The sequence below is a fragment of the Mauremys reevesii genome, linkage group 1 (assembly GCF_016161935.1).
Source record: "Mauremys reevesii isolate NIE-2019 linkage group 1, ASM1616193v1, whole genome shotgun sequence".
In the NCBI taxonomy this organism is placed as follows: Eukaryota; Metazoa; Chordata; order Testudines; family Geoemydidae; genus Mauremys; species Mauremys reevesii.
Window position 1 is genome coordinate 319,126,369 of NC_052623.1, and position 26,268 is coordinate 319,152,636.

At 43.5% G+C, this 26,268-nt stretch overlaps 1 protein-coding gene across 2 annotated transcripts in view; it reads right to left on the minus strand.

Annotated features, from left to right (window-relative positions):
* WASL (WASP like actin nucleation promoting factor) overlaps nucleotides 1-21,640 on the minus strand; it is a 79,069-nt gene extending 57,429 nt beyond the window's left edge. The window contains exon 1 of one of the 2 annotated variants that reach the window (XM_039510862.1): nucleotides 21,111-21,640. In XM_039510862.1, the coding sequence (XP_039366796.1) occupies nucleotides 21,111-21,227 (117 nt within the window). In that variant the 5' untranslated portion in view covers nucleotides 21,228-21,640. Of the gene's footprint in view, nucleotides 1-20,305; nucleotides 20,474-21,110 lie in introns of those variants that run through there. The other variant, XM_039510857.1, reaches the window with a different exon arrangement.
* Nucleotides 21,641-26,268: the final 4,628 nt, after the last annotated feature.

Consider the following 26,268-nt stretch of genomic DNA (forward strand, 5'->3'; position numbering starts at 1 on the left):
TTAATCACATCCACTATGATGAAATTCAGAGGCAGGTGGGTAAATAAAAATTCCATGCCCTTCGACGGCACATAGTACTTTTTGTCTGCCTGCATGTCGGCGGGATGGATACCAGGGTCTGCCATATGACCCTAGCAGGGTCTAGAGCACTTTGTTAACCTGGAGAGCCATTCTGATAGAGGTGGAAGAATGGAGAATGTCCACCAATTTGTGTTGAGGCTCAGTCACCTCATGCAGCTGTACTTGCAGGGCTTCACCCATTCTTTCAGCTAAGTCCTGAAATGATTTAAAGCAGGGGTTCTCAAACTGGAAGTTGTGATCCCCTGATAGAGTCTCAAAGTTATTACGTGGGGGTTGGGGTATGAGGATGGAGGCTGCTTCACCTCCAGCATTTAGAATAGTGTTAAATATTAAAAAAATGTATTTTTAATTTAGAAGAGGGGAGTCGCACCCAGAGACTTGCTGTGTGAAAGGGGTCACCAATATAAAACTTTGAAAACCACTGATTTAAAGTCATCTGCCAAAGATGGCGGGGGCAGGGGGGGAGGAGATCATTGCCTTGTCAGGTGAGGTCGATGAAAGGCGGGCTTAAGGAGTGTCTTCCTTTTCTGCCTTGGCCTCCATTTCCTCTCCCCAATAGCTCAGGAGGGTCCAATACCTTTGATGCTGCTACTGAAGGAGGATACCTCTTTGCATGCTGGTATACAATGCTACGGGCCTGTGAGGCTTGTTGTCTCTGGGCCTACCAGGGGTCCCATTATGGCCACTGCAGGTAGGGAGCTGGCGGCTGGGAACCATGGAGGTTGAGAGCCTGGCTGGTATGCTTGTTGTCCATGGTGAGAATGAGGCCCATAAGGTGGATAGTATGAACGGTGAGAACCTAAGTCCTCTGGCTCACTATCTGAGTCTGAACAGGAGAAGCGGTGCACGGCCTGGAGGTGTCACTGAGTCCGCTAGTCCTGGCGAACACCATACTGGAGCCCTGGTGCTGGAAGGGGAGAGTCTGGTGTGTTGGGACACTGAAAGGTCCAATGCACACCTGTATTCTGTCAGTGTGGATGGTAGCAGTATCGGTGCCAATGACTGTCAGTGCCAGGAGGCTTGTGCCAAGGTTGTTGGAGACATGGATCTGGTTGTATGGTCCGTCAGTGGGGTCAGTGCTGGTGGCCTTGCAAATGTAGCTGTCCCTGAGGCGGAATATCTGTTTCTCACGCCCCTACAGTACCAGTATTTCCTTGCCCATGCCCATTGGGTCTTCAGGAGCTCCGTTTGTCTACCAACTTGGTACCGTGCATGCCCTGGGTACAAACTGTAGGGGGCTTCCGTGTTGTCACTGAGCTGGAGACCATTTCTGGCTCGATCTGGGCTCACTCTGGGGATTCTCAGACCTTTTCTAAAAGGTTTTTAGTGAGTGGCACATCTTTTTAGGATCACCTGCCTTCAATGTAGAAGGCTGTGGTGAACGCTCTCGCTGGGACTCCAGGGGTTGAAGGGCCAACTCCATGAGCAGGACTTTTAGCCATAACTCTGTGACAGGTTGGATCACAGAAACCCTCTTGGGAGCTGCCACCCGATGTGCCAAGACTACTTCTACCCCTAACTTCCCTGCCAGCTCGGGGCCCCAACACCCTGTCTTGCTGAGCCAGACACTCCTGTCTGCTCCAACACAGACCCAGGGTCTGAATTACTTTCCCCAAAACTGCAGGTTTACCTGAAAGCGGCTGACAGAAGTGTTCCTGTTTTTAAACACTCAGATGCCCAACTCAAAGCTTATACAGTTCTGACTCCACAGACTTCGATAACATTGGAATAAAAAACAGCTCGGAGTACTTAAAAGAGAAAATGTTGGTCGACTAAATCTTATTTATTAAAGCTATCACTTTTATGACAACATAAACAAGCACACCCCTTCTTAATATGAACCTACTTCCAGAGAAGGCTACTAAAAGTAAAATCACTATGAATGACAGCTCAAGGTATACACATTCCACTAGTGTCCTGGACAGCTCGCTCAAAAGCGAACCCAATTAGTGTATATAAAAGACATAAGGATATACAAAACAAAAGATAGGAAATATTTCAGCAAGCCAAACTCTTAGTTCAGTAATTAATGTACAATAATTGCTTTGTTACTAACTGAAATTAGAGATAAGCAAGTCAATAAATGTACATAAGGTCAATTTATAGCAAAATGTTTGAGTCTGTTAAGATGCCTACCCACTCTCAAAGGCCAAATTTTGAAGGGCAGCTGTGTTTTTGGAAAAAGTAGCAAAGAAAATTTAGCAGTTATAATTACATCATCGGCTGAATTCAAAAGCTATTGTGCATTGTACACTGGGAAGACAAGCCCTTTGTCTGTGGTTGTTCTTGTACAAATCTTAAGTTTGAAGAGAAAAGTGCTACAATTTCTTTTCAAGTAATATGTACTACAAATTTAAATTCTCTGTAGAAACTGTGTGTTTACTTACTGGGCTGTTTTTGAATTTTGTTACATTGTTCATTAATTCCCTCCACACTACACATCTTCACCCTAATCCTTTTGGTTGTTTTTCTTAAGACTGAGGAAGCAAGATATTAGGGAGGAGACTCAAAACCAAGTGATGAAACACAGAGAATTACCACAGGACCTGAAGTCATCCTGAACCCTCCTCACAAAAACCAGGATACTCTATAAACACCCATGGGGGAAATTTCTGACAACAAAAATTAAAGCAGAGCCCTAAAGGAAAGAGGAGGTTTAGAAAAGAAACCATGAGGTCTAATGAGAGATACTTAGGCCTGGTCTACACTAAGGGGGGGGGGGGGCGGGTCGAACTAAGGTACGCAAGTTCAGCTACGCGAATAGCGTAGCTGAACTCGAACTACCTTAGTTCAAAGTACTCACCCATCCAGACGCCACAGGATCGAAGTCCGCGGCTCCCCCGTCGACTCCGCCACCGCCGTTCGCGGTGGTGGAGTTCCGGAGTCGATGGGAGCGCGTTCGGAGTTCGATATATCGCGTCTAGATTAGACGCGATATATTGAACTCTGAGAAGTCGAACGCTAGCCGCCGACCCGGACGGTAAGTATAGACGTACCCTTAGAAATTGCCATCCACATCCAAGTGATAGTCCATCTGTCTAACAGCAGCCAGGATCAGGAATCAAATGGAGAATTATGAAATAACCTGCCAACAGAAGTTTCATCCAAACACTATCAGTTTCTGTTTTGCTTATACCATGAAGCATGAGGGTTGTATTTATCAGACACAAATAACTATGAAAAAGTTCTAGTTTTGAATTTTGGAGTTCTGGATTTATTTTTTGAATCCTACTCTCCTCTGTCTCAGTGCTACTTTGTAACAATAAGTTAATGAGTAACTAGTTAAAAATATATGTATTTCTTTTACTCAATTTTAAGATTCTAGCCTTTCACAATTTTATTCCTAGATTCTTGTCATGCAAAAGAGTAATTATTTCATTTGCCATTTGTTATTTTGTGTGCTTTGATACATTTCCCCCTTATTAGGCTACTCTCTAAACAGAATGCTTACTGAATGAAGTCATACCAGGATAATAATATTTTATTGATGGGGAATAAAAATAAGGAAAATTGAAATCTTGAGATGCAGCTTGCCAAGCAATGCAATGTTCAGCTACAACAAGAGAACAGAGGCTCAGAAGCCAGGTTGGACTATTATGAAAAATAAGCCATGCAAATATGGGATGAAGAAAAGATAAATTAACTTTTGAGTAATTGTAACTGTTATTCTTGACAGTATTTGCCTTTTTAATCTGACATCTATTAATCACAAGCAAACATCAAAAGGAAAGAAACCCTTTCCTCTTTTTCCCCATACAGATGAGTCTTCTTTCAGAACCCATCCCAATACCTCTATTGATGATAGCTTTTCCAGACAGCAGTTAACCATTACTTAAGACTATGAACACTATTACTGTGGAGATCTACAGGCAAAAAGCATAAAATACTGACTTGTGTAAAATATTTACCCACAGAATATGTTCACCAAGGAAGAGAGCAGCTAAACCTGTTTCGCCCCTTGTCCCCCAACACCTTTGGCAGGGGTGACACAGGAAGACATTATGTTTATAGGATTCAAGTCTTTGATTGTATAATACACATGCTTCTTTCATCCTTTAATGCAGTGGCTCTCAACCAGGGGTACATGTACTCAAGAGGCTATGCAAAGGTCTTCCAGAGCATACATCAACTGATCTAGATATTTGCCTAGTTTTGCAACAGGCTACATAAAAAACACTAGAGAAGTCTGTGCAAACTAAAATTTCATAAAATTACTTGTTTTATGCTGCTCTATACGTTACACTGAAATGCAAGTACAATATTTATATTCCAATCTATTTTATAAATATGGTAAAAATTAGAAGTATGCAATTTTTCAGTAATAGTGTGCTGTGACACTTTTGTATTTTTATAGCTGATTTTCTAAGCAAGTAGTTTTTAAGTGAGGTGAAACTTGGGGTATACAAGACAAATCAGACAAAAGATACAGTAGTCTGAAAAGGTTAAGAACCACTGCTTTAATGGACTGCAACTATTCCATTTGTCATAAACAGATAGTTAAGGGTTAATGCCTCTTTTACCTGTAAAGGGTTAAGAAGTTCACCTAGCCTAGCTGACACCTGACCAGAGGAACCAATGGGGGAACAAGATGTTTCAAAAGGAAGGAGGGAAGTTTTCCTTTGCTTAGAGTCTCAGTTTCAGCCAGAGTGAAAAAGATCAAGGAACCAGCCTCTTATCAGAGTAGTAAGTTTTATAAAGGGATAAATAGGTTTATGTTTATTTTCTTTGTAACTTGTTTTGGTACCATTAAGGGAATTATCAAATTTGGGTATTCTTGTGTGTATTAAGATTTTTGCCCAGGGGAATATCCTCTGTGTTTTGAATCTGTTGTCTGTGAGAGTAGCTGGTATGCTAATCTCTCCCAGAGGGTTTTCTTTTACCTTTCTTTTCTTTAATTAAAAGCCTTTCTTAATACCTGATTGATTTTTTCCTTGTTTTTAGATCCAAGGGGGTTGGATCTGGATCCACCAGGAGTTGATGGGAGAAAGGAGGGGGGATGGTTAATTTCTCCTTGTTTTAAGATCCAAGGGGTTTGGATCTGTGTTCACCAGGAAATTGGTGAAGTCTCTCAAGGCTACCCAGGGAAAAAAAGTAGTGCTTGGGGGTGGTGGCAGCGATACCAGATCTAAGCTGGTAATTAAGCTTAGAAGCGTCCATGCAGGTCCCCACATCTGTACCCTAAAGTTCAGAGTGGAGAAGGAACCTTGACACCATTGGAGAATATTCTGTTTCTTTAAAATGGAGCCAATCTTATTTTATCAATTACAGAAAAGTCAATATGTGCAACAATTTAAAGCCACAAGCTCTGAACACAAAGAAAAATGTCTACTTGCGAAACTTCTAGCTAAAATGCTAAATAAGATTTTTCCATATCAGGTATTAGCTTTGATACCTTTCAACACAATGTACCATCACAAAACAAAAAGCAGACTCGCTGTACTGATAGTATCAATGTTAGCCTCTGCTAACTACAACTGTTTCTGAGAGGCAGGCAGCTTCTCAAGTTGGTAGATCTCAAATCCTTTAAGTATCTATAGATCAAAGATCAGCACTTTAAACTCTGCCTGGAAACAAATAACTGGCCAGTATAAATTCTGGATACACTTCTCTGAAGGGAAATCATTTTTTTTTAAAGCAACGCAAGATCAACAGTTTGACTTAAGCACTAAGACCATGGAAACATTTTTATTTAGAAGACTAAAACATGCATAATTATTATAACAAAAAAGAAAAACACCTGAAGGATGCTAATAGATTCTAGAACAGACTGACTGATTTTCCATCTCTATGAAATCTGTGCAGTTCTGACGGTTTCCCCACCACCATGAACGAGGTTATATTTTTCTAAACAAATATAATCTAAAAACTAGCAGCTCAGCACTAATGAGCAATACTGTAATAGCAAACTAATTTTCATATGACTGAGCACAGAAGGGGTAATATAGCAGTCAGGCTTCAATATGATTCTCATAAGTGTGTTAATACGTTTAAGCAACTTTAAAACTTCAACTTGAAGAAAAAAAAAACAATGACACTCTTAATATACCATACTGTGTATTAGTATGTCACAGATTTGATTTCTAGCCTAAGGAAAGCTTACAAAGCGGAATAGTACTCCAATCAATCACATTTGCTTCCTAGGTTAAGACTATATTAATTTGAGTAGTTGCACATATATTGATATTATATAAACTTTGTTAAAAGAAAATCATGGTTCAATGTCAAGCATGGAAATCCAGAATTAAGGTTGACCAATCAAGAACAGGAAAATGCATTATCAGCTTCTGCAGTTTTCCAGTGCACCTGTTCATGAGCCTTCACAGCCTTCTGTAACATAATGATCAGTGAATTGCAACTGTACATTGTCATAAAACATACAACCAACCTGAATTTAAGTTTTGTTCAGAAGTGATTTTTCCCATAACAGATACTGTTACAGCCTTCAAGGTGTCAATAACGCCACTCAGATTTCTACTAGCAACCCAGTGCACCACAGAAATAAAAGAATATTACACAAATTAGAAATACAACAAGCTTCCAGTTTTTACTATTCTGACCCCATAAAAACCATTTGAAGTTCACTCAATTTAGGAAAGACAAGAAGCTCTGAATATAAAATACACTCAATACCTTCAACCAAACAAAAAACCCAAACTCAAAACTACACCACATTTTTTGCATTAAGTACAGATTTCCATTTACACTTCACTATCTACTACTGCTTTGGGCTAGTCTGAGTTTTTTTTAGTTAATTCAGACTACAGCTTGAAACAAAAAAGTGCTGAGAGTTAGTGTTGCTGCTTCAATTCTACAGCCAAATAACTCCTAGGGAATATTCTCCTTTCTGTACCATAGAATGAAATATGAAAACAAAATTTTCAATCTGAAGTTCAATGGAAATTTCGTCAGCAAGTATCACAAGTCCAAAGAATATCAATGCATACTAATCACATTTTAGATCTGAAGTGTTATATACTTCTATATCAATTTGTGCAAGCACTGGAATCTCTTCTCAATTTACTGAAATTGATGAGAGACTCTTCAGTGGTTAGTGGCCCTCTGATGCAACAGAAAATACAGCAGCAGTATTGGAGACAGATCAAGGGCTTGTCACTTCTTGCATAAATGGAGGACTTTAGAAATAAATTTTAGTGGCTTTACTGTAGTAGATGTACAAATTGCCCATCAGCAATATATCTCAGGTGTGCCGCAATCTGCCTCATTGGTTTAATCAATTAAGAACCCGCATCTGTGCTGATTTAATCAGTCATTTCTTCTAATTTAAAGAACTGATTTGTCGTATCAACATTGGGCTTTCTGCCAGAAATCAAGCTAATACAATTCATATTTCTACAGTAACATTTAAATTGTCTACAATGCAAACTGGTAGAATAGAAATTCATAGACTGAAAAGGTGATGAATGGTGGAATATAATGCCCAAAGGTACAGGCCAAGGTTATTGCCCAAAGGTGGTCAAACCACAAGGCATATTCTACTTCTATTGTAGACCTAAAATCCTTCACTCCCAAATAAAGAGCCTGATTAGTGTAGACTTGGGACTAATTCCTAAATTGATCACCTCAACTTTCCCCTTCCCAAAATAGGTACATGGCAATTGCTAAGTATACAAAATAATAAGTTTAACTGACTAGTGAAATGACTGAAGGAATCATTTAGTCTTATTTTCCCTCTAGGAGAAAAAGGTTTTGTTTGATATATACTCTTAACTATCAACTAAAGTCAGTAGGAAAGACATTTGAGTAGTTTCATTTTTCTGACCCTACTGCTTCCTTTTAACAATTGAAGGAGGAAGCTAATCTGTGGTATTTCACTTAAAAAAAAGAAAACCACAAAACCACACCACTATAGGAGGTTCATAACTTTCTTCCTCTGCTTTCAATTAACCAAAAAAAGCAACTTGGCCTTCATATAGAGAGAAGAGCTTTCTCAGATGTGGCTGTGCATATTTAGCATCATAAATAGGCTGGGCAAATTTTTTTTTTTTTTAAATAATTGGACATGTCAATATTTATTTTTAAGGATTTTTTTATTTTTGTTGATTTATATTTTCACAGTTGCAGGAAGTTATGGTGGGGACAGTCATTGAGGGTGCAGAATTATTTAACAACACGCTGAGATTCAAAAAGTTAAGGCTTTACAACAGTTAAAACAAATTGTAAGCATCACATTGCAAAATATACAAAGCAAATATCCTTAAATCAAATTCTAGTAAGTTCTCAAGTAGTATTTTTTTTTTACTTTGCTCATCTGTACATTTCAATTATCACCTACTGAAATATTTTGTCTGGGTTTGAATGTGTACAATGAAATTAACATTTACTGATAAAAATCTAATCCTTTCAAGTCTGTTCACAAACCAAATGATGTTTCTATTGGCTTTTGCTGGGGGCAAGAGTGAGCAAAGGAAGAATGTCTACATACAAAGTCTGGCCATAACTTAGAGAAAGCGATAAAACTCATGAGAATACAAAAACAGGAAATAACTTGCATTACATTCAAAGCAATACTACAAAATTCAGTGGCTTCAAACCTCATCTTGAAAAGTAGCCGTTGCCCCCTCTTCCATCCAATATTTGTTCCATTAATGTACTACTGATAAGTCAAGTTTTTATAGAGAGTTTTGATAAAAACCTTAACATTCCATATTAACTTTAAGGCATACATTAACGCCTCAATTAACGTTGTAGTTATGTTCTTGAAAAATGTGACTAAGTGAAACGATGTTAAGTGAATCCAATTTCCCCATAAGAATTAATGTAAAAGGGGGGGGTTAGGTTCCAGGGAAATTTTTTCCACTAGACAAAAGACATTATATACATACATACATTTTATATATCGTATATGTTTTAAACAATTTTAAATATCAGCAATGATGACTGTGAAGCTTGGTTCAGCTGCTCCTCTTGCTGTTCTTTCCAAAGTGCCAAGGGAGAGGGTGTGTGCTCAATGCCCAGCTTTGACCCAAGCCCACCGCCACTCCACTCCCCCTCCCCTCAAGCGTGCTGCATCCTTGCTCCTCCGTTTCCCCCCCCCCAGCCTCCTGAATGTTGCGAAACAGCTGATTGCTGCAGGCAGGAAGCATGGGGAGGTAGAGGGGAGTTGCTGATCCAGCTGCCGGTGAGCAGGAGGTGCTGAGGGGTGTATGAACTGGAGTTGATAGGGGAGCTGCCTGTCCACCCTGGTTCCAAGCCCCCACAGCCACACAACATTATAAGAAAACATTGCACAACTTTAAAATTAGTTTGTTCTCTAATAGATCAGTGACATAACGAAACAACCTTAACTAGGACGACTTTAAGTGAGGAGTTACTGTATATTTTAAATTTAAGTTGGTCAGTACAAAGCCTGGCTCTAAAGGACACAATTTACTTGTCTGACATATAAAGGGTTCAATTTTACTGGCATAACTAGTCTAACACAAATTCCTTGAGAAGTTAGCAAAAAGACACTCTTTCTTGAAGGTTATGTACATGGAAATTTTAAGTTTCAGCTGTTTTTCCTACAATTCTGTCTAAAAACCTCTCACTTTTAAAAAAAGATAGGAAAGGTATTTTTCCGTATTTACAGAATTCAAACAGCTACGCGAAAGTTCCCTTTTTTTTTCTTGTGTTTTGAAAAACTCTCTCACTTTTTGGGTTATGGCTAGGTATAGACGTTTCTACACAAAAGGACATTTTAACATTATAAGCATGTGAAAATATATATTAATGTTAAAAAATGGAAAACCTATGAGGAATATTTCTCACCTTTGACCACGAGCCTTGACACAACCTTCTAGCTTTAGACTGGCCATATCAAAAGATCCACCAACCACACTGTCCAGGAAATGTATATGAAACAAGAAAGCTGGATGGACATTAAGGGCCTTAAGTCTGCACAACAGAAGAACACTAAGATCTTTTGATATAGAGCATAAGAATAAAGGTCTCACTGGAGTGGGGGTAGAGCAGTTAAGAAATGTTGACAGGATGTTATGCTTATTAGTGTATAATGCCACCACAATCTTTAAGAGGAATCTAGCATGCGTTCTTAGCCCTGCTTTATCCTTGTAAAATCTGTCACAAAGTGAATCTGCCATTAGGGTCTGAAACCCTGCAAACTGAAATAATTTTCCTGGTTACAGTGACCCATGATGCAAAAAAACACACCCCAGAATAAGCTCGAAGGAACTGAGTGGTCCAAGAGAAGCTTTCATCACCGTTTTCAGGACCACATTAATATTTCACATCACATCTCTTCTTCTTGGTAGTCCATCGATCCAATGATGACAAATCTGAGCAAATCATCTATTGTTGGTCTCATGATGTGCCCTCTGATGGCTAAACAAGCCAATTCTAGAGGTGCACATTTGGCTGCAGATGGTGCATGGGAAGTTCACAGTCAGTGGGTTGTGTGCTGCTGGTGCACTGTGACGTCGATCACGTGCCTCTTGTAGACACCGGCAGCCGTCTCCCTCAAAGGCAATGCAGGTATTTCTGACTGTTGCACGCCACTGTGTTCTGTCGCTGGTGGCGTCCTCAAGGTCCCTGGGTTTGATACTGCTGTACTGCAGATTAGTTTTGATGGTGCCCTTGTAACGTTTTCGTGGACGACCTATATGCCAGATGCGCTGGGAGAGCTCACCATAGAGAAGCTGGCAGGGGATTCTGTTGGCATCCATGCGGCTGACATGACCGGTCCAACATAGCTGTGACTTCATGATCATCATTTCAGTGCTTGTCATCTGGGCTCTCTCGAGGACCTCAAGATTGGGCACTTTGTCTTGCCAGCAGATCTTCAGGATGTTGCGGAGGCAACACATGTGGAATGCTTCGAGCTGCTTGATGTGACGCCTATATAGTGTCCATGTTTCACACCCGTACAAAAGAGATGAAAGAACAGCAGCTCTGTACACAAGCAGTTTTGTTGACATCCGGATGTTGTGGTGGTTTAAAACTTTGACACGCAGATAGCCAAGTGGCTTGCTTTGGATATTCATGCGTTGATCTCATTATCCAGTGATCCATCACTGGATATGACACTACCCATCACAAGAAGCTTTTTAATAGGAGATTCAATGTGACAAGGGGCTGCAGAAAAAAAGTCACCTGCCATTACCTCACTCATGAAAGGTTGAGCTAGCAGCCACACATACTTAAGTTAGACTCAGTCAGGCTGTGTGAGACAAGTAAGGGGGGGTCATACAGGAGTGGTAAAGTACAAAATCCTATTCCCCTTGGCCCTCCTGGTACACTGCTTCCAAAATGTCAACAAACAAAAATCACAGCCCAGGTTGGAGTCTCGGGTCCACTTAGTCTGCATTGCACTGTTTGACTAGTGCACAGTAAACATAAAATGGACAAACTGAGAATTCCCTCTATCCAAAGGTAATAAGTAACACCTTCTACCATCTGTGATTAGCTATAAGATCCCAATAATGACCTGAGCTCATTTATGCAATGCTTCTTTAACCTCTTACCTGGACTACAGCAATGTAACATATGAGGTTACGAAGCCATCAGCCTTTAGGAAACTATAGCTAGGAAACACTTCTGCAGTGTCTTCTAAGCAACACAGGATACTGCTCCTGCAAGCACATCAAACCTGTCCTTCCCCTCTACACTGGCTTCTTATAGAATATCAAGTTCAAAGTCTTAGCCCTGATCTTCCAGACACTGAAGTGTCATGGCTCAGGATAGCTAAAAGAACCCTTAATGCACAGGAACGAGGACAGTGGTCAACAACACAGTTTCTCAGGTGGAAAGGAACATTCTACCATAAAGCTAACGCTCATCTGTGCAGAGCTTTCTCAGGAGCTGGTCCAAGACTGTGAAATCAACTCCTAGATGAACTAAGGTAGGATTATAAACGTCACCACCTTCCACTTCAAGTGCAAGGCACACTTCTTTGACCACAAAAGCTTATGCTCAAATAAATTTGTTGGCCTCTAAGATGCCACAAGTACTCCTGTTCTTTTTTTCTTTGACCTGATTTCTCTGGCCAACAAATAGCAGCACGTACATTTTAAAAACCTACCAAACCTACCAAAAGAAAACTATATTGCACATACAATTCTCCTGCTAGCAGGGGTGGCTCCAGGCACCAGCGCAGCAAGCACGTGCCTGGGGCGGCGTGCCGCTCACCGTGAGGGCGGCAGTCCGGTAGCGTTTGACGGCATACCTGTGAGGTGTCCGCCGGCCCTGCAGCTTCAGCGGCAGGTATGCCGAAGGTATGGGACCGGCAGATCACCCACAGAGACGTCGCCAAATCTGCGTGACCAGAGGACCACTTGCATGCGTGCCACCGAAAGCCACCTGACTGCCATGCTTGGGGCGGCAAAAAACAGAGTCAACCCTGCCTGCTAGGGAGAGAATGAAAGAAAACAAAACACATGTGACTGATGTTAGTCACATCACTTAATGCACTATTTGAAGCCACTCAGATGCTATAGTAAGGAGGGATGAACTAGAATAGCATGTACAATAGACAGGAGAGCCCTCTACAGACAGAAGTGGCATAGCCATTATCCACTGGGGGAAAATCTGATCTCATAGACTCAGACTTTAAGGTCAGAAGGGACCTGCTTCTCCCTGACTCAGGAACCCCTTGCAAGGATTTATCATGAACCAATTCAGCTTCTCTGATACCTGTTATATTTCAGGGAAACTGCACCAGTATTTCTCCCCACAACCATGATCAGCCCCTAAGTTTCTCAGCCATCGCACTTCTTGGGCAGAGAACCAAGTCATTCCTGCTCCTAACTGGGTGTTTTCCAGGCCACACATTTCTCTGCCTATACTGTGTTATTCCCAGCAAATCCAACCCATTGAACAGGCCAGCATCTGCACTTCGCTCTCTATCTAGGATAGGTACTAAGGCTATCAACAGTGTAATTGCCCACAGTTATAAGTACGGCTATGATTATGTCATGGAGATCACAGAATCTGTGACTTTCAGAGACCTCTGTGACATTTTCTGCCCTGGGGCTGGAGCTATCAGCAGGCAGCCCTGCAGCTCTGGGCCGCTGCTGGCAGTGGGCCCCCATCAGCTCCTAGCCAGGGAGCAGGGGGACCCCAGAGCTCCCAGTGAGAGCAGGCAGTGAGGGGCCCCTCTGCAGCACTGCAGCTGTTGCATGTGTGTAGGGGAACAAGGGGACCCCAGAGATACCAGCTGCTGGGGAAGGGGAGGGTGAGAGGGGATCCCAGAGCCCTCAACCACTGTGGGTGCTGGACCCTTCTCCCTCCCCATTTTGTCAGGGATCTTTTTAGGTCACGGGCTTCCATGAATTTTTGTTTATTGCCTGTGACCTGTCCCTTATTTTTACTAAAAAAAATCCCTGACAAAATCTGAGCCTCAGTTATAAGTTATCACATAACTCTTTCTGAACAGGCACATTTATTCTTAAGGTGAAAGCATTACAGAAAAAAACATTAAAACAAGAAAAGAACTTGCATGAATGCTAATAAGCTTACCAGAGATCACCCCCAATTCCAACAAGGTCTCCAGTAAGGGTCAGTCATAGGGCTAGAGTGTCAACACTCTAGCAGACTAGACTAGCAAGGGTCAGACTAGCAATATTCTGGATCCTGTCATGGGGAAGAACACTGAGTTCAGCTACGTCTAGCAGGACTCCTATATACTCCATTTGTTTGCTTATTACAAGGTAAGACTTTAGGTAGTTTAGCATGAATATAAGAGACACCATCAACATGACAGTGATGATACAGATTAACCTTTGGCAGACTTCAAAGTGGTGCCCCGATCAGCCAATAATCCAAAGAAGAAAATGCATGAATGCTGCAGGTACAAAGCACAACCTTTGCCTTTTCTCCCATGGAGGAAAAGGTAGATGACTGAGATAAAGGCCCAAGAAATCAGAGTGTGACTTCTGTCTCCTTTTCAAAAGGCAAAGAAGCCACCACTTGTTTCCCAAATTCTCCCACAGTGCAAGGCAGATCATCAATCTCTCTGGAATTCGTGAAACCCCAATGCTTGAAGCCAAGTGCTTTGTGAGCATAGTCAGCTGCCTTCTATAGTCACACATGCATTAAATGCTGCCTGTGCCCAACATGGAGCCAAGTCTTTTTTTTTTTTTTTTTATATAAAGTTTTCCAACATTTCTCTTGGGGAAGAAAATGGACCAGAGGAAAGGCCTTCATACTAAAGTGCACCAGGCTATAAAGCTCTAGTAGTCTATGATGCAGGGGGCTGCAGATTCAGTCCAGCTTCTTCCCTTTAAATTCCAGTGGTGCATCTCAGGATTTTGGGATGCACTACCATGAGCGTGGCTGATCTTTTCTCTAGACACCAAACACTTCCAAACTCTTGTGGGGAAGGTGGGAGATTTATCTAGCAGCCTTCAAAAAGAGATACACACTTTTTTGACCACTTCAAGAGAGCAGCAGAAGTTTAAAGAGGTCTGCAAGCTAATCCAAAAGAGGGTGCAAGAGCTCTGCAGACCTACTGGATGGCAGTACCCAGACCAGATACCTCTTACTGGATATGTCTACACAGCAATGTAAGCCTAAGGTTAGTGGGACTCAAGTCAGGGAACCCTGGGCTTGAAAAATCTACACAGCATTTTAACTCTAAGAATTTTCTGACCCATTCTTAAACCTGGTGTCCATACTGCAGTGCACAGACATGAGTCAAACAATATAACTCCCAGAGAGACTAGTGCCCGCCACCACTCCAGTGTTGACACTCTAGCCCTATGAATGTGTTGCACTATGGGAAAAAATCTACTGCCCACCCTGTTTCATAACTTTGATGGCCCTACTGATGGGACTCTGGTGCCCATAAGGAACACATGAGTACATAAAGTGCTTAATTAGCTCCTTTGATGGCTGCCTCAGTAGAATGACTGCTTTATACTAAAACGACAATCTAATTGATAATTGCGCTATTCACCTCTAAACTCAGTCACATCGAAAGGAAAATGCCCATGTGCACCTGACTCTGAAGATAAAGGACATCAGTCTCTAGAGCTGTCAAACTATTAAAATGAAATTTTGCAATTCTTAATTTTTAAAATGGAATGTTCAATTAAGGTGTTTTTGTTTGGCTGTCTTTTTTTATTTACTATTGTCTGTTTGTTTTGAAGTTTGTAAAATAAAGGTGTCAGAAGAAAAAACATACACATACACCCCTAGCCTGCCGCCAATAGCCGAACAGTAAAGTGCAACCCCAGGGCTTGGGATGCAGTGTGCTCCAGAACTGCCCAGGGTATCCCTTTTCTCTGCCCCTGCTGCACTCTAGAAGGCAGGGATAAGGAATCCCAGAGGGGCTGTGGGGAATTTTGGGGGCTGGCTCCCACTCACAGCCATCACAGTACACTCTGCCCAGCCGCCTCTACACATGCAGACCAGAGACGGCAGGGGGGCCTGGCAGCAAGGGTCAGAGCCCAGTTTCTCAAATTTCCACTTTTCCCACACCAGCGACTCTCCCTTTGGAATGAATCACACCCAGTCCTGTCCAGAGTCTGTCCATATTCCTTTCAGCTGATCAGAAGGGCATACAAGAGTGATACACTCTGGGTCTACACCAAGAGATATTTTCACCTAAACACGCTGTGACACACATGGCACTCCTATGAAATATTTTATGAATACCATGTGCTGACCTGGTAATTGGGATGTTTATTGTCTGAAATATACTGGTTTAGTTTACTAGCAGGCTGTAAGGAAAACAAGCAGGAAGGATGAAGAAAAAGCTAAGGATAAGCTACCCCTTAGCAAACACTTGAGGGCCGTTATGGGACAACAACAGAGCCACTGGATTTATAACAAAGCCATGGACAGGAAGTCACTAGAGACTAGCTAAAATACAATATATAAATAAAAACCATAACAGTAGCTTTGTCTGAAAGACAAAAAACCAAGACTAGCAATATTCACTAAAAAAAAAAGATGATCAGTTCAGAGCAAAAATAAGCTTTAAATCTATTGTTAAAATGTTAAGTTGAACAAGTGCGTAGTGAAGTTACCTAGCAGTGCAATTTTATGTTTCCATTTGTTAAATGGACACATGAATTTAGGTGAACCCAATATTGTTAGCATGAACTCATCAGGTAGTCTCAACTGTTGTGGCGGCACACAGGGAGGGCAAATGTGATGGTGTGCAAACAAGGACCAAAAGCAACTCTGTTTCAGCACCCTGAATTGCCCCTGGAACCAAACAAAAAGCCAACAGTCTGCCAAACACAAAAACTAACACTAAACAAGCAGGCAGTCACATCTGGTACAGCTGAAGCTCCCAAATAATCTCAAACGTAGGTCTACTAAGAGAGTATTACGACAGTCTAACCTGAAAGACTATGACCACTTCTTTCATAAAAGCCATTAATATAATGCCGGTTTCTAACAAAACAGGTATTTTTATAGATCAAAACCACCAGAAGTAATCAGACCACATGAGAACCTTTAAACTCAACTCTCAATGACAGGTAAACTCATTTGTTGTTAATGATGGGGCAGACATTGCCACGACCATCTCTTTAGATGCTTACCCGAACAAGATCTGCTCTCTTGTATTGACTGAGATTCCTCTACCTTACTGTCATCCATCCTCTGTCATGCACCAATAGTGTCTGGGTCCAATAAAAGACAAACCTGCTTGCAATCTGCATACCCACTGTTCTGAAGCCAAAATCACCTTGCTATATCTTCTTACTGGTCAACAATACATGTTGAGTAACAAGATAGGTAGCAGAATGTGCAAAGTGTAAGAGCACTTACAAAGACATCTTCATAACACAGCCACACTAGGCCATACCATCCTGAAAGGGTCAACATTACCAAATTTACCAACAAATCTAAGACCTCAGCAAGGACACCCTACCTTTATCATTTGGAAGAGATAATCAACAAAAAGCCATCTTTGTGTCTATGCTAGCATGGGATGAAACCCTCCAGGTGACACCACACCTACCACTTTCTCTAATAAATCTGTCCAAAAGAGGAGCGTTAGACCTTTACAGCTGAAAGTTTAGCACAAGAGCTAATATCAAACAATAATAATGAGGCCCCAGATAACAAACCCACATATTTTAGATGCCACCACCACGTTCTCCCCAGCAGTAGAAAAGAATCTCCTGAGCACAGCAAGTTTTAGAAGCACCAATGTAGACAGTGCACCAGCGCTGGAATCTGCACTCCCAGCACTGGTAGCTATGCCCCTCATGGAGATTTTTTTTTTTTTTTTTAAATCGAGTGCTGGGAGAGCTCTCTCCCAACGCTCTGCTGCAAATACACAAGGCACGTTAAAATGCTTTAACATTGCCAGTGTAGATTAGCCCTAAAGTTATTACTAATATAAAGAGTGTTTAGGGTGGCACTGACATTCCCCAGCAGCAATGCACCCCATCTCTCTTGCTTTGATTTTACTAGCTGTGTAAACAGTAACAGCTTGAAGTCTGACAGAACATCCAATACAACATATTAGTGAGCTAAACTGGTAAAAACAGACTAGTGATGTATGTCCCATCTAGACGTGAACCTGCGCACAAACCCATGTGCACAGTCAACCCAGTCTAAATCCAAGTGATCTCAGATCCCAAGAAGTTAGGTTAACTTGTCATAACGAGAAATACTTGATTGTTTCCAGAAAATGGCAAGTGCTCACCACCTAGAAAAGTGAAGAAATATCATGTATGTTACAGAGAAGAAAGTGTTGTATGCTATGCTGATGCACTTTAAATACTCTGATGTTGAAGCCTGTCAGGTCACCAGTACTCTAGCCTCTGCCTTATGTTTCATCTGTCAGATAAATGCATAGCACAGCAATTTGAGAGGATGATACAGGAGACAGCATTAAGGATGATGGTTGTGGAATACTGGATGGTTCTAATGCATCCAGAGCACTACACTCAAGATGTCCAAAGACTAATCCAGAAGACTCCATAGGCAGACTTTAGTTACAGGTCCATACAACAATAATTAAGGTGTACCTAATTGCAAACTGGAGTGTGCTGTGTGGTCAGTGCAGCTAGTTGGGAATTTTTAGATGAAATATTTTTTCATCAGAAAATGCTGATTTGCAAAATCAAAATTCTGTGGAAATGTATGATTTTGACAATTTTTTGGTCAAAAAATGTCTTGCAGATCCAGGATGGAATTTCTGGTCAAAACCAGCAAAAAAAACAAGCGTGCCAAGCCTAATGGTTAGGGAACTCAATTTGGGGTGGGAAACCCAGGTTCAAGTGCCTGTTCTGCCTAATTTAGAGCAGGAGACCCAAATTCAATTCCCTATTATCCAAAGTCTATTGGCTATTCCAGAGTGGAGTCTGATTTTTTTCTACAAAAAAAATTTTTAGGCCTAGTTTTCATTCTGCTACAGAACAAAACCAAATGCTAAAACCTCAATTGTTTTTGCAAAATGGAACTCTTGTTTTCTAGGCAGCCCTACTAGTCTGACCATAATAAATGCATAATCTTTCTTGAATTCTTAAAATCTTCAACCAATTTAAAAAATAACCAAGACTCAGAGTATGCCACAAATATGCATAGAATCTAACAAAAGATGGGATAAATCCAGTGTTGTTTGGCCACCATGGTTTAAAAAGTCAACCCAAAAGAGCTGCCATCTGCACTGACAGCCTGACACTACCAAATAACAATCTGTGTTTCAGTTTCCTTGTCTGCAAAATGTGAATAGTGGTGTTTACCTCAGAAATTGCTTAATTCATCAGTGTTTATAATGAGTTGCAAGTGCCTCAGAGAAAGCATTATAAGAGAGCAAAGTAATGGTGAATAATAAATTAAAAAAAACATACTACTACATGGAGATATTCCTATCTCATAGATCTGGAAGGGACCTTGAAAGGTCAAGTCCAGTGCCCTGCCTTCACTAGCAGGACCAAGTCCTGTCCCTGATAGATCCCCCCCAGCCTGATCCCTAAATGGGCCCCTCAAGGACTGAGCTCACAACCCTGGGTTTAGCAGGCCAATGCTCAAACCACTGAGCTATCCCTCCTCCCTAAAAAATGTTAGAAAGTCTTAGGTGTAGTAGAATGGCTTGTATACCAACAATTTTTCCCAAGAGGGCTCTCTTTTTATAAGAAAAAAAAAAGTAATTTGTATGCTTTTTTTTTTTTAAATAGCCAAGCCACTAAATTTTCTTCTGTAATCAAGCATATATGAATTCACTGACCAAATCTTATTTCTAGGCCTTCGCAGTATGCATAGGCATAATTTACTATAGTGCAAGTGAGTGAGTAGCTCAGGTAATTGGGTGAAGCTGGCCCTAAGTTTACCCTAAAAATCTTTTTTCTTGTTTTTTCTCTTCCTTTTCATGTTTTATGACTACACATTTTGAACCAACACCTACAATAAAGTGATAGTAATTTAATTACTATAATTTTATGTAGTCTGTCCACATGCAAATATTGCATACTTCCTGTTCAATCACCATATTTTCCATACTTCCCTTACAATGAAGAAAGTAGTCAGTTTGATCAGACCTCACTTAAACTGTGTAACCTTTGTGACTTCTGCTAAGACTTGTGCATGATACCCTATTTAAAAATACGTATTAAATTACAATATAAACCATACATACAATAAAATATATTATAAAAATATTAGGTGCCTATTACAGATGATGTAGGCAAATGGCATACAAAGAATATCATCAAGTCAATGTACTGTACAATACTATAGCCTATCAGTGAGTTTTATACCAGATTAACAAGGGATGATTCTGAAAACCTTCAAAAATTATGAGGAGTATTCCATAGATCTGATTCCTCTTTGGCAAAGATCTGCACAGTAATCTTTCCATTTTTGCAGCCTCAAAGCAGCTTATCCTCTACCTTTAGAATACACGATGTCATTTGGGAAACCTGAAACTAATTAAGGTGGCTAGGACCAGGTCTATGACTGGCTTTTAAAATCTTTTTATTGTATTTTTTCCCCTCTACAGGGATGAACGCAGCAACGGAGTTACTGCAACTGCAAGTTTGAATCCATTGTTTAGGCTAACAAACTCACGTGGACAAACAAGCTAAAACCAAGTTAGACCCAGCTCTGCTAAGAGTTTTCCTGTAGCTTTGTGAATTCTGCTTTGTCCTACTACAGGTGCAATCTGGCCAGATTTGTTCAACCTTGTCAGATGATTAAACTTTTCTACCGGATGCCGCAATAGCTCTATTGTTGACTAGCTCCCATACCAAGTCCTAGATTAGCTGCACTGCATACTGGGCAAGCCCTGGTCACACATACCTACAGAAATACTCAGCAGCAGGTAGAGGGAGAGGGGAGGAGGAACTGAGCTGCCAACAGCATTCCGAGACCAGCCGCTGAAAAAGCAGGTCTGAGCACGTCTGCACCACCCAGGCCAGTGTAACGAATACTCCTGCCCCTTTCCCATAATGACATTCCCATCTCCTCAGCAGTTGGGAGTCCCTCAATCTGGCCCAACTCCCGAGTCCTCCAGAACCAGCAAGCGTAGACGCTGGCTCCATTGCGCATGGCAGCATCCCAGGAGCCAACAAGGGGGGGGGAGAGGGCGAGGCCTGGCGGAGAATTTCGGGGAAACAAGCCCTCCGGGCGCTGCTCGGGGGAAGCAGAGCAGCGGCATTTCCTACTTCAAGAGCCCAGGGAACGGCAAGAAGCGCCCAGTCACCTGCGCCCGGCACCTCCGCAGCGCAGAGCGCTAGGAGGCGGGTAGCGCCGGCGGCCGCCCCTCGCCCCAGCTTCATTCATTCCTCACGCCCCTTCCCCCGGTTCTCCCCGCGGGAGGCAGGAAGCCCCTGCTCGGGAGCGAGCTGTCCCGGTGCCTCCCCGGGCCAGCTCCCTGGGACACGGGGGAGCACCTCGGCGAGGCAGCTGCCCAAGGGGCCCGGGGAAAGGCCGCGGCAGGGAACTGCCCCCGCCCAGCGCAGGGAGCCCGCCGGGCAGGGCCGGGCCCCTCTCGGGGCGGATGAATGAACCCGCCCGAGCCCCTGGCCCCCCGCGCTGCGCTCGGCTCCTCCCCAGGGGCCGCTGCCCCTGCCCCGGGCCGCTCCCTGCCCTCGCCGCCCGGGGCTCACCACGCATTTCTTGCCCAGGAAGCCGAAGAGGCTCTCGTTCTCCTGCGGGGTGAGCAGCAGCGAGCCCACGTTGCAGACCCTCCGCGGCGGCGGGGGCTGCTGCTGGCTGTTGCTCATGGCCGGGGCCGGCCGCCGGGGCTCCGCGGTGCCCTCGCCTCTCGCCACTCGCGTCCCCTGGCCCAGCGGCCTCACAGCGGCTGCATAGCGGCGTCTCCTCTCCTCTGGGGGCAGCTGGCGGCGCCCGGCAGCCCAGGGACGGGGCGGGGCAGCACCGGCTCCCGCTGCCCGATCGCCCCCACCCCCTCGGACCAGCACTAAACTTCCAACTTCTCCCCGGCTCCCACGGCCGCACAATCCAACATGGCAGCGGGGGCGGGCGAGACCACACGGCACCGGAGCAAGAGGGGAGGCCGGGACTTGCGCCGCCGCTGCCGCCACACGCTGACGGAGCCCGGCCCCGCCTGCAGCCCCTGTGCTGGGCCGCGCCTGGGTGGCTGGGAGCTGGTGCTGCTAGTGAGCAGCGCCGCCCTCACCTTCCCCTTAAATACCTGCCCCGCCGCCGCAGCCGCAGCCGCCTGGTCCGACCTGCTCTGCCTGTGCGGCGGGCGGGTGAGCGAGCGCGGCGGAGCCGAGAGGGGCCTGGGGCGGTGCTGGGCTCTTGCCTCGGGGACTAAGGCGCTTGCAGGGATGCAAATAGGCTGGGTTGGGGGTGGCCGGAGCCTGCTGCTGCTCTGCTAATGCCTGGGTGGGTGCACAGATGGTGGGGTAGCTTGAGTTGATAATGGCGGGGAGGGGGGAGCCCTGACTTATGAGTGGCCTCTGGGGGCCAAGGGATGGGGGAGCCTGGGTTGAGAGTCACTAGGGGATGAGGAAGCCATATGTTGTGAATGGCTTGGGGGGAGCCTGGGTTGCGAATGGCCTGGGGATGAGAAAGCCCCAGGGTTGTGAATGGCTGGGGGGGAGGGGCCAGGGGATGGAGGAACCTGAGTTGCAAATGGCCAGGGGGGCAGGGGATGGAATAAGCCTGGGTTGCAAATGGCCCTGGAAGGGATGGGGAGGAGCCTGGGTTGCAAATGGCCTGGGAGAGTATGGGGTGAGGGAACCTGGGTTGCTAATTACTTCTGCCACTTCTTCTAATGAAGCTCTGTATTAGCTCTCTGCTTTAGAACCAACATAGGGCTATTTCTAATCTGCAATGTGACAGTTGCAGGTAACATTCACACACAGGTTTGGGGCCTGATTTGCCAACTCTCTCTGAAGTCAATGATTGCTGCGGATGTTCAGCAACTCTGTAAATCAAAGCCAGGGTGCCTGATCTTGCTCCCATTGATGTCAATAGCATGCACAACAACAACAACTCCCAAGGAGCAAGGGAGAGAGATTTGACCCTTAAGATCCATTAAAATTAACTGGAGTGTGATTATATCAAGAACTATTCACTAAAAAAAACCCTCATTGATACATTTTCGTATTGTAACATTTTCATTAGCTATAATTGGTGTATGAGTTTTCAAGGAGGTTTTACTTTATGGAGTATTTGAAGGGGTATTGGTTTTGAGTGAAAGGGAAAAAAGGAACATTAGATAGAAGTCAAAATTTGAATTCAAGGTAATTTTGTAGTGACCTGTAATTTAAAAATCCTATGATTTTTTTTCTCTTCAGAATACATCTGGCAAATTTTCAAGCCAATCTAATTTCCCAAACCAAAGTTGTAGTGTGGGTAAAATAGGGTTGTATATATTTCCCAATAAAACCCTAAGTGTAGAGAGTCTATTACAACTCTATAATAAATCACACATATGTGGAGAGCAGGAAGGAGGATAATGGGATGTTAGACTCTGAAACACAGGCCATTTGAGGCAAAGAAACTTTCCTTTTAGCTAGTAGTAATGGCAATAGATCCTTTAGGTTCTCTGTGGACCAGCTATTAGAGGTCGGCATTAAACAGATACGCAAGTCAGTAATTTTATCAATTAGGCTTCTCCTTCCTCCCTATGGCAGGGTGGGGTGTCTTGGTGAGATGGAGGCTTAGGACAACTATAGGCACACTTTAGAGCAATTCACATAGCCCCCAACTTGCAAAGGGGAAACAGTCAAGCCACCACCAGGGCTGAGATCAAAGCAGGTGTCAATCAGAGCCCCTAGCTAAAATTTTCTCGGCATTTTAAAGGGAATATTGTGTCAGCTTCCCTCTCTCTGTTGGAGTTTGGCGCCTGCCTGGATAATGCTAAATCAACCTTTCCTAATAATCCATTTCTTACATTAAAAATTAACTGAGGAGGGTTGTGGGGAAACCACAAAAAATTAATAGGTTCAAATTTAAGAGAGCCTATCGTGGTGTCTGGGAATGTGAGGGAGGGATAGTATTGTGGAAAGTCCTGAGGCTCCGATGTGGAGAGATTGAGATCAATGCATGAGAAGTGCAGATCTTTGGAGGAAGAGGAAATTACCTGGGCCTTGGTTATGAGAAAGTAATTTATTTAAAAAGGGAAAACATAGCTTAGGCCCTGATCCTTCAAAGACATTCAATAACTCGTAGCTGAAAGCCCGTGCTGTTGCATGGGTGTATCAGTTGGGCCAAGTAATCCACCATCTGTGCAGTCTCCTTCATACAATCAATTAAATTTTGCATGCAAATTAGCTGTATAGTAAGGGTGGTGATTGGATGAGTTATCTCTTGTATCACAATGGCCTAGGACGTGGTATGGCATCTATACATGCCTTGCTGTCGCATGGGTGTAATTGGTAAAGTCAAAATGGTTGAAAACTTAAAAAATGGACAGCAACAAACCATGAATCCCAGTGATGATTGAACCTGGTGATGTTCTGGACAAAAAGAGCCCTCAGCCCTGCTTATTTCCGTCACTTCACACTGATTCAACAGACATTTTAGGCTTCAGAGTGATGCAAACAGGGGATGATCCTGGAATTTTATTATATAGATACTGCAGTTCCTCATCCCTCTTCTGTGTAAGCGTATGCACCCTTGAGAGACATGCTGAGAGAAACATTTTAGTGGAAACCCCTTATTAGAATGTTGGCAGCATTACATTGACTGAAAATATACACAGATGATAACACATGGAAATACTTTACAAGCTACTGCAGCTTTTTGTGTCTTACAAATATGCACTGTTTTTTAGCCAATAGCTACTGTAGATAAATTCATAAACCTGGCTTTACTGCTGGCCAAACCATGTACTGGAAATTGGACAAACCTCCAGGCATTAAAACCTGGCAGATTCATCTTTTGTATTGTCCCTTGTTCACCCTGACTGTTCTGACATTTTCTCCACTTCCTATTGACTGTTCCTCATTTCCTGTATTTCTTCCATCCACTCCCACACACCTGAGAGTCCTGATGCTACTGGCATTATTTCTTCCCCGCCACATGCACCTCTTTGGTCAACTCAGCTGTTCAGCAATCATTCCTAACTGTCATAGAACCTTCAAACTCCAATATTCCACCTCAGTTATTTTAGGGTCCTCCCCCAAAGGATCTTGCTTGCTCTTTTAATTGTAGTAGATAGGCAGAGGGGAAATGACTATCATTGTGTGAATCCCATCTATGCAAAACTCCCTTCTGTTCCTGCCGCATTGGCATAGCAGTGGGATAGAAAATATCAATAATTGGCCAGGGGATCAGGGGATCACTTTTTTGTCTCTGATAATGGCATTTGCAGCACCAAAAACAAAGAGCTGCAGTTCCCCAGTCCCAAATAAATCTCCTGCTAGGTCACCAACCAGAATTATGGGCTACTGTTTTAAGAGGTTGCAAGACTCCTGAGAAAAGCTCTTAGGGGGACTGCTGTTCTAAATCCTGCCCAGGTGGGCTTCTGAACCTTAGATTTTTTTTTTCCTGAAAAGTTCTATTCTTGTTTATCCTGGGCTTTGTTCTAGATTTCTCCCTTGTCCTCTTAAGATTCAAGCTGAGTGGATTGCTAGTGACAGTGACTACATCTCTGTCACTCTTTGTGGTAACTGGTGGCTGTTCTTAGAGTCATACAAATGCATTTGTTTTTTAACCTACTTATAAAAGTGCCCATCACATAACATCAGGACATACATTCTTCAATATGAGCAAGTTTAATTATTTTTGTAGGCTTTTTCTAATGTGAAATTTTAGTAATTTTTATTTCTTGTTAGAGGATTTATCTTTGTAAACAAAACATATCTGTTAATATCTTGATTGTGGTAAGGTATATCTTGATTTTAGTAAAGCATTTGACAAAGTCCCACATGACATTTTCATAGGTAAATTAGGGAAATATGGTGCAGATGAGATTACTCTAGGGTGAGTGCACAACTGGTTGAAAGACCTTACTCAAAGAATAGTTATCAATGGTTTGCTGTCAAACTGGGAGGGTGTATGTAGTGGGAGTTCATCAGGGATCAGTCTTCTATTCTAAGTTCCCTGTAAGCTGTGTGGCTGCACAGCTGCCTTTTAAGTGCCATGCAGGCACTTAGGGAACTTGCGCAGCTCAGACCTGCTGCAGCTGGGGGAGAGGCACCCCTCTCCCGGCCCGAACCCAGCTCCTGTCCAGACCTGCCACGGCTGGGGGAGGAGCGCACCTCCCCCAGCCCGAACCCTAGACCGGCCGGGGGAGGGTGCCCCGACTCGGACCTGACGCGGCTGTGGGAGATGTGCCCTGGTCCCAACCCAGCCCTGGACCTACTGCAGCCACACCTCCCCCTACCCCACTCAGCCCCTGACCTGCTGTAGCCGGGGGAAGGGTGCCTACCCTTCTGCCCCCCTCCTGGAGCTGCTGCGATGGGGAGAGGCACCTCTCCCCCCCAGCCCAGGTGCTGCTGGGGGGAGTCCTGTCTCCCATCTGTAGCCCCGAGGTGATGATGTTCGTCCATCGTATTCGAAGAAGACCTTGACATGTAGCAGGTTGTGAGCTGTCCACAGTGCGTCCGCAGGTGGCTGGTAAGGCCAATTCGGGCACGGAATGTTCTGCCACATGTCGGGCAGACACTGTTACAGCATTTACAGCTCTGGCTTTACGGAGTGCTCGCTTCTCTTGTGCTATGGTTATCCTTCTGGCTTCAGATGTCTGGCAGCCGTGGTGGATCAGCGTACGCCATGTCGATCGGTCTTGTGCCAGGGTTTCCCAGGAGGTGATGTCAATATCCAGGGACTTAAGAGAGGCTTTCA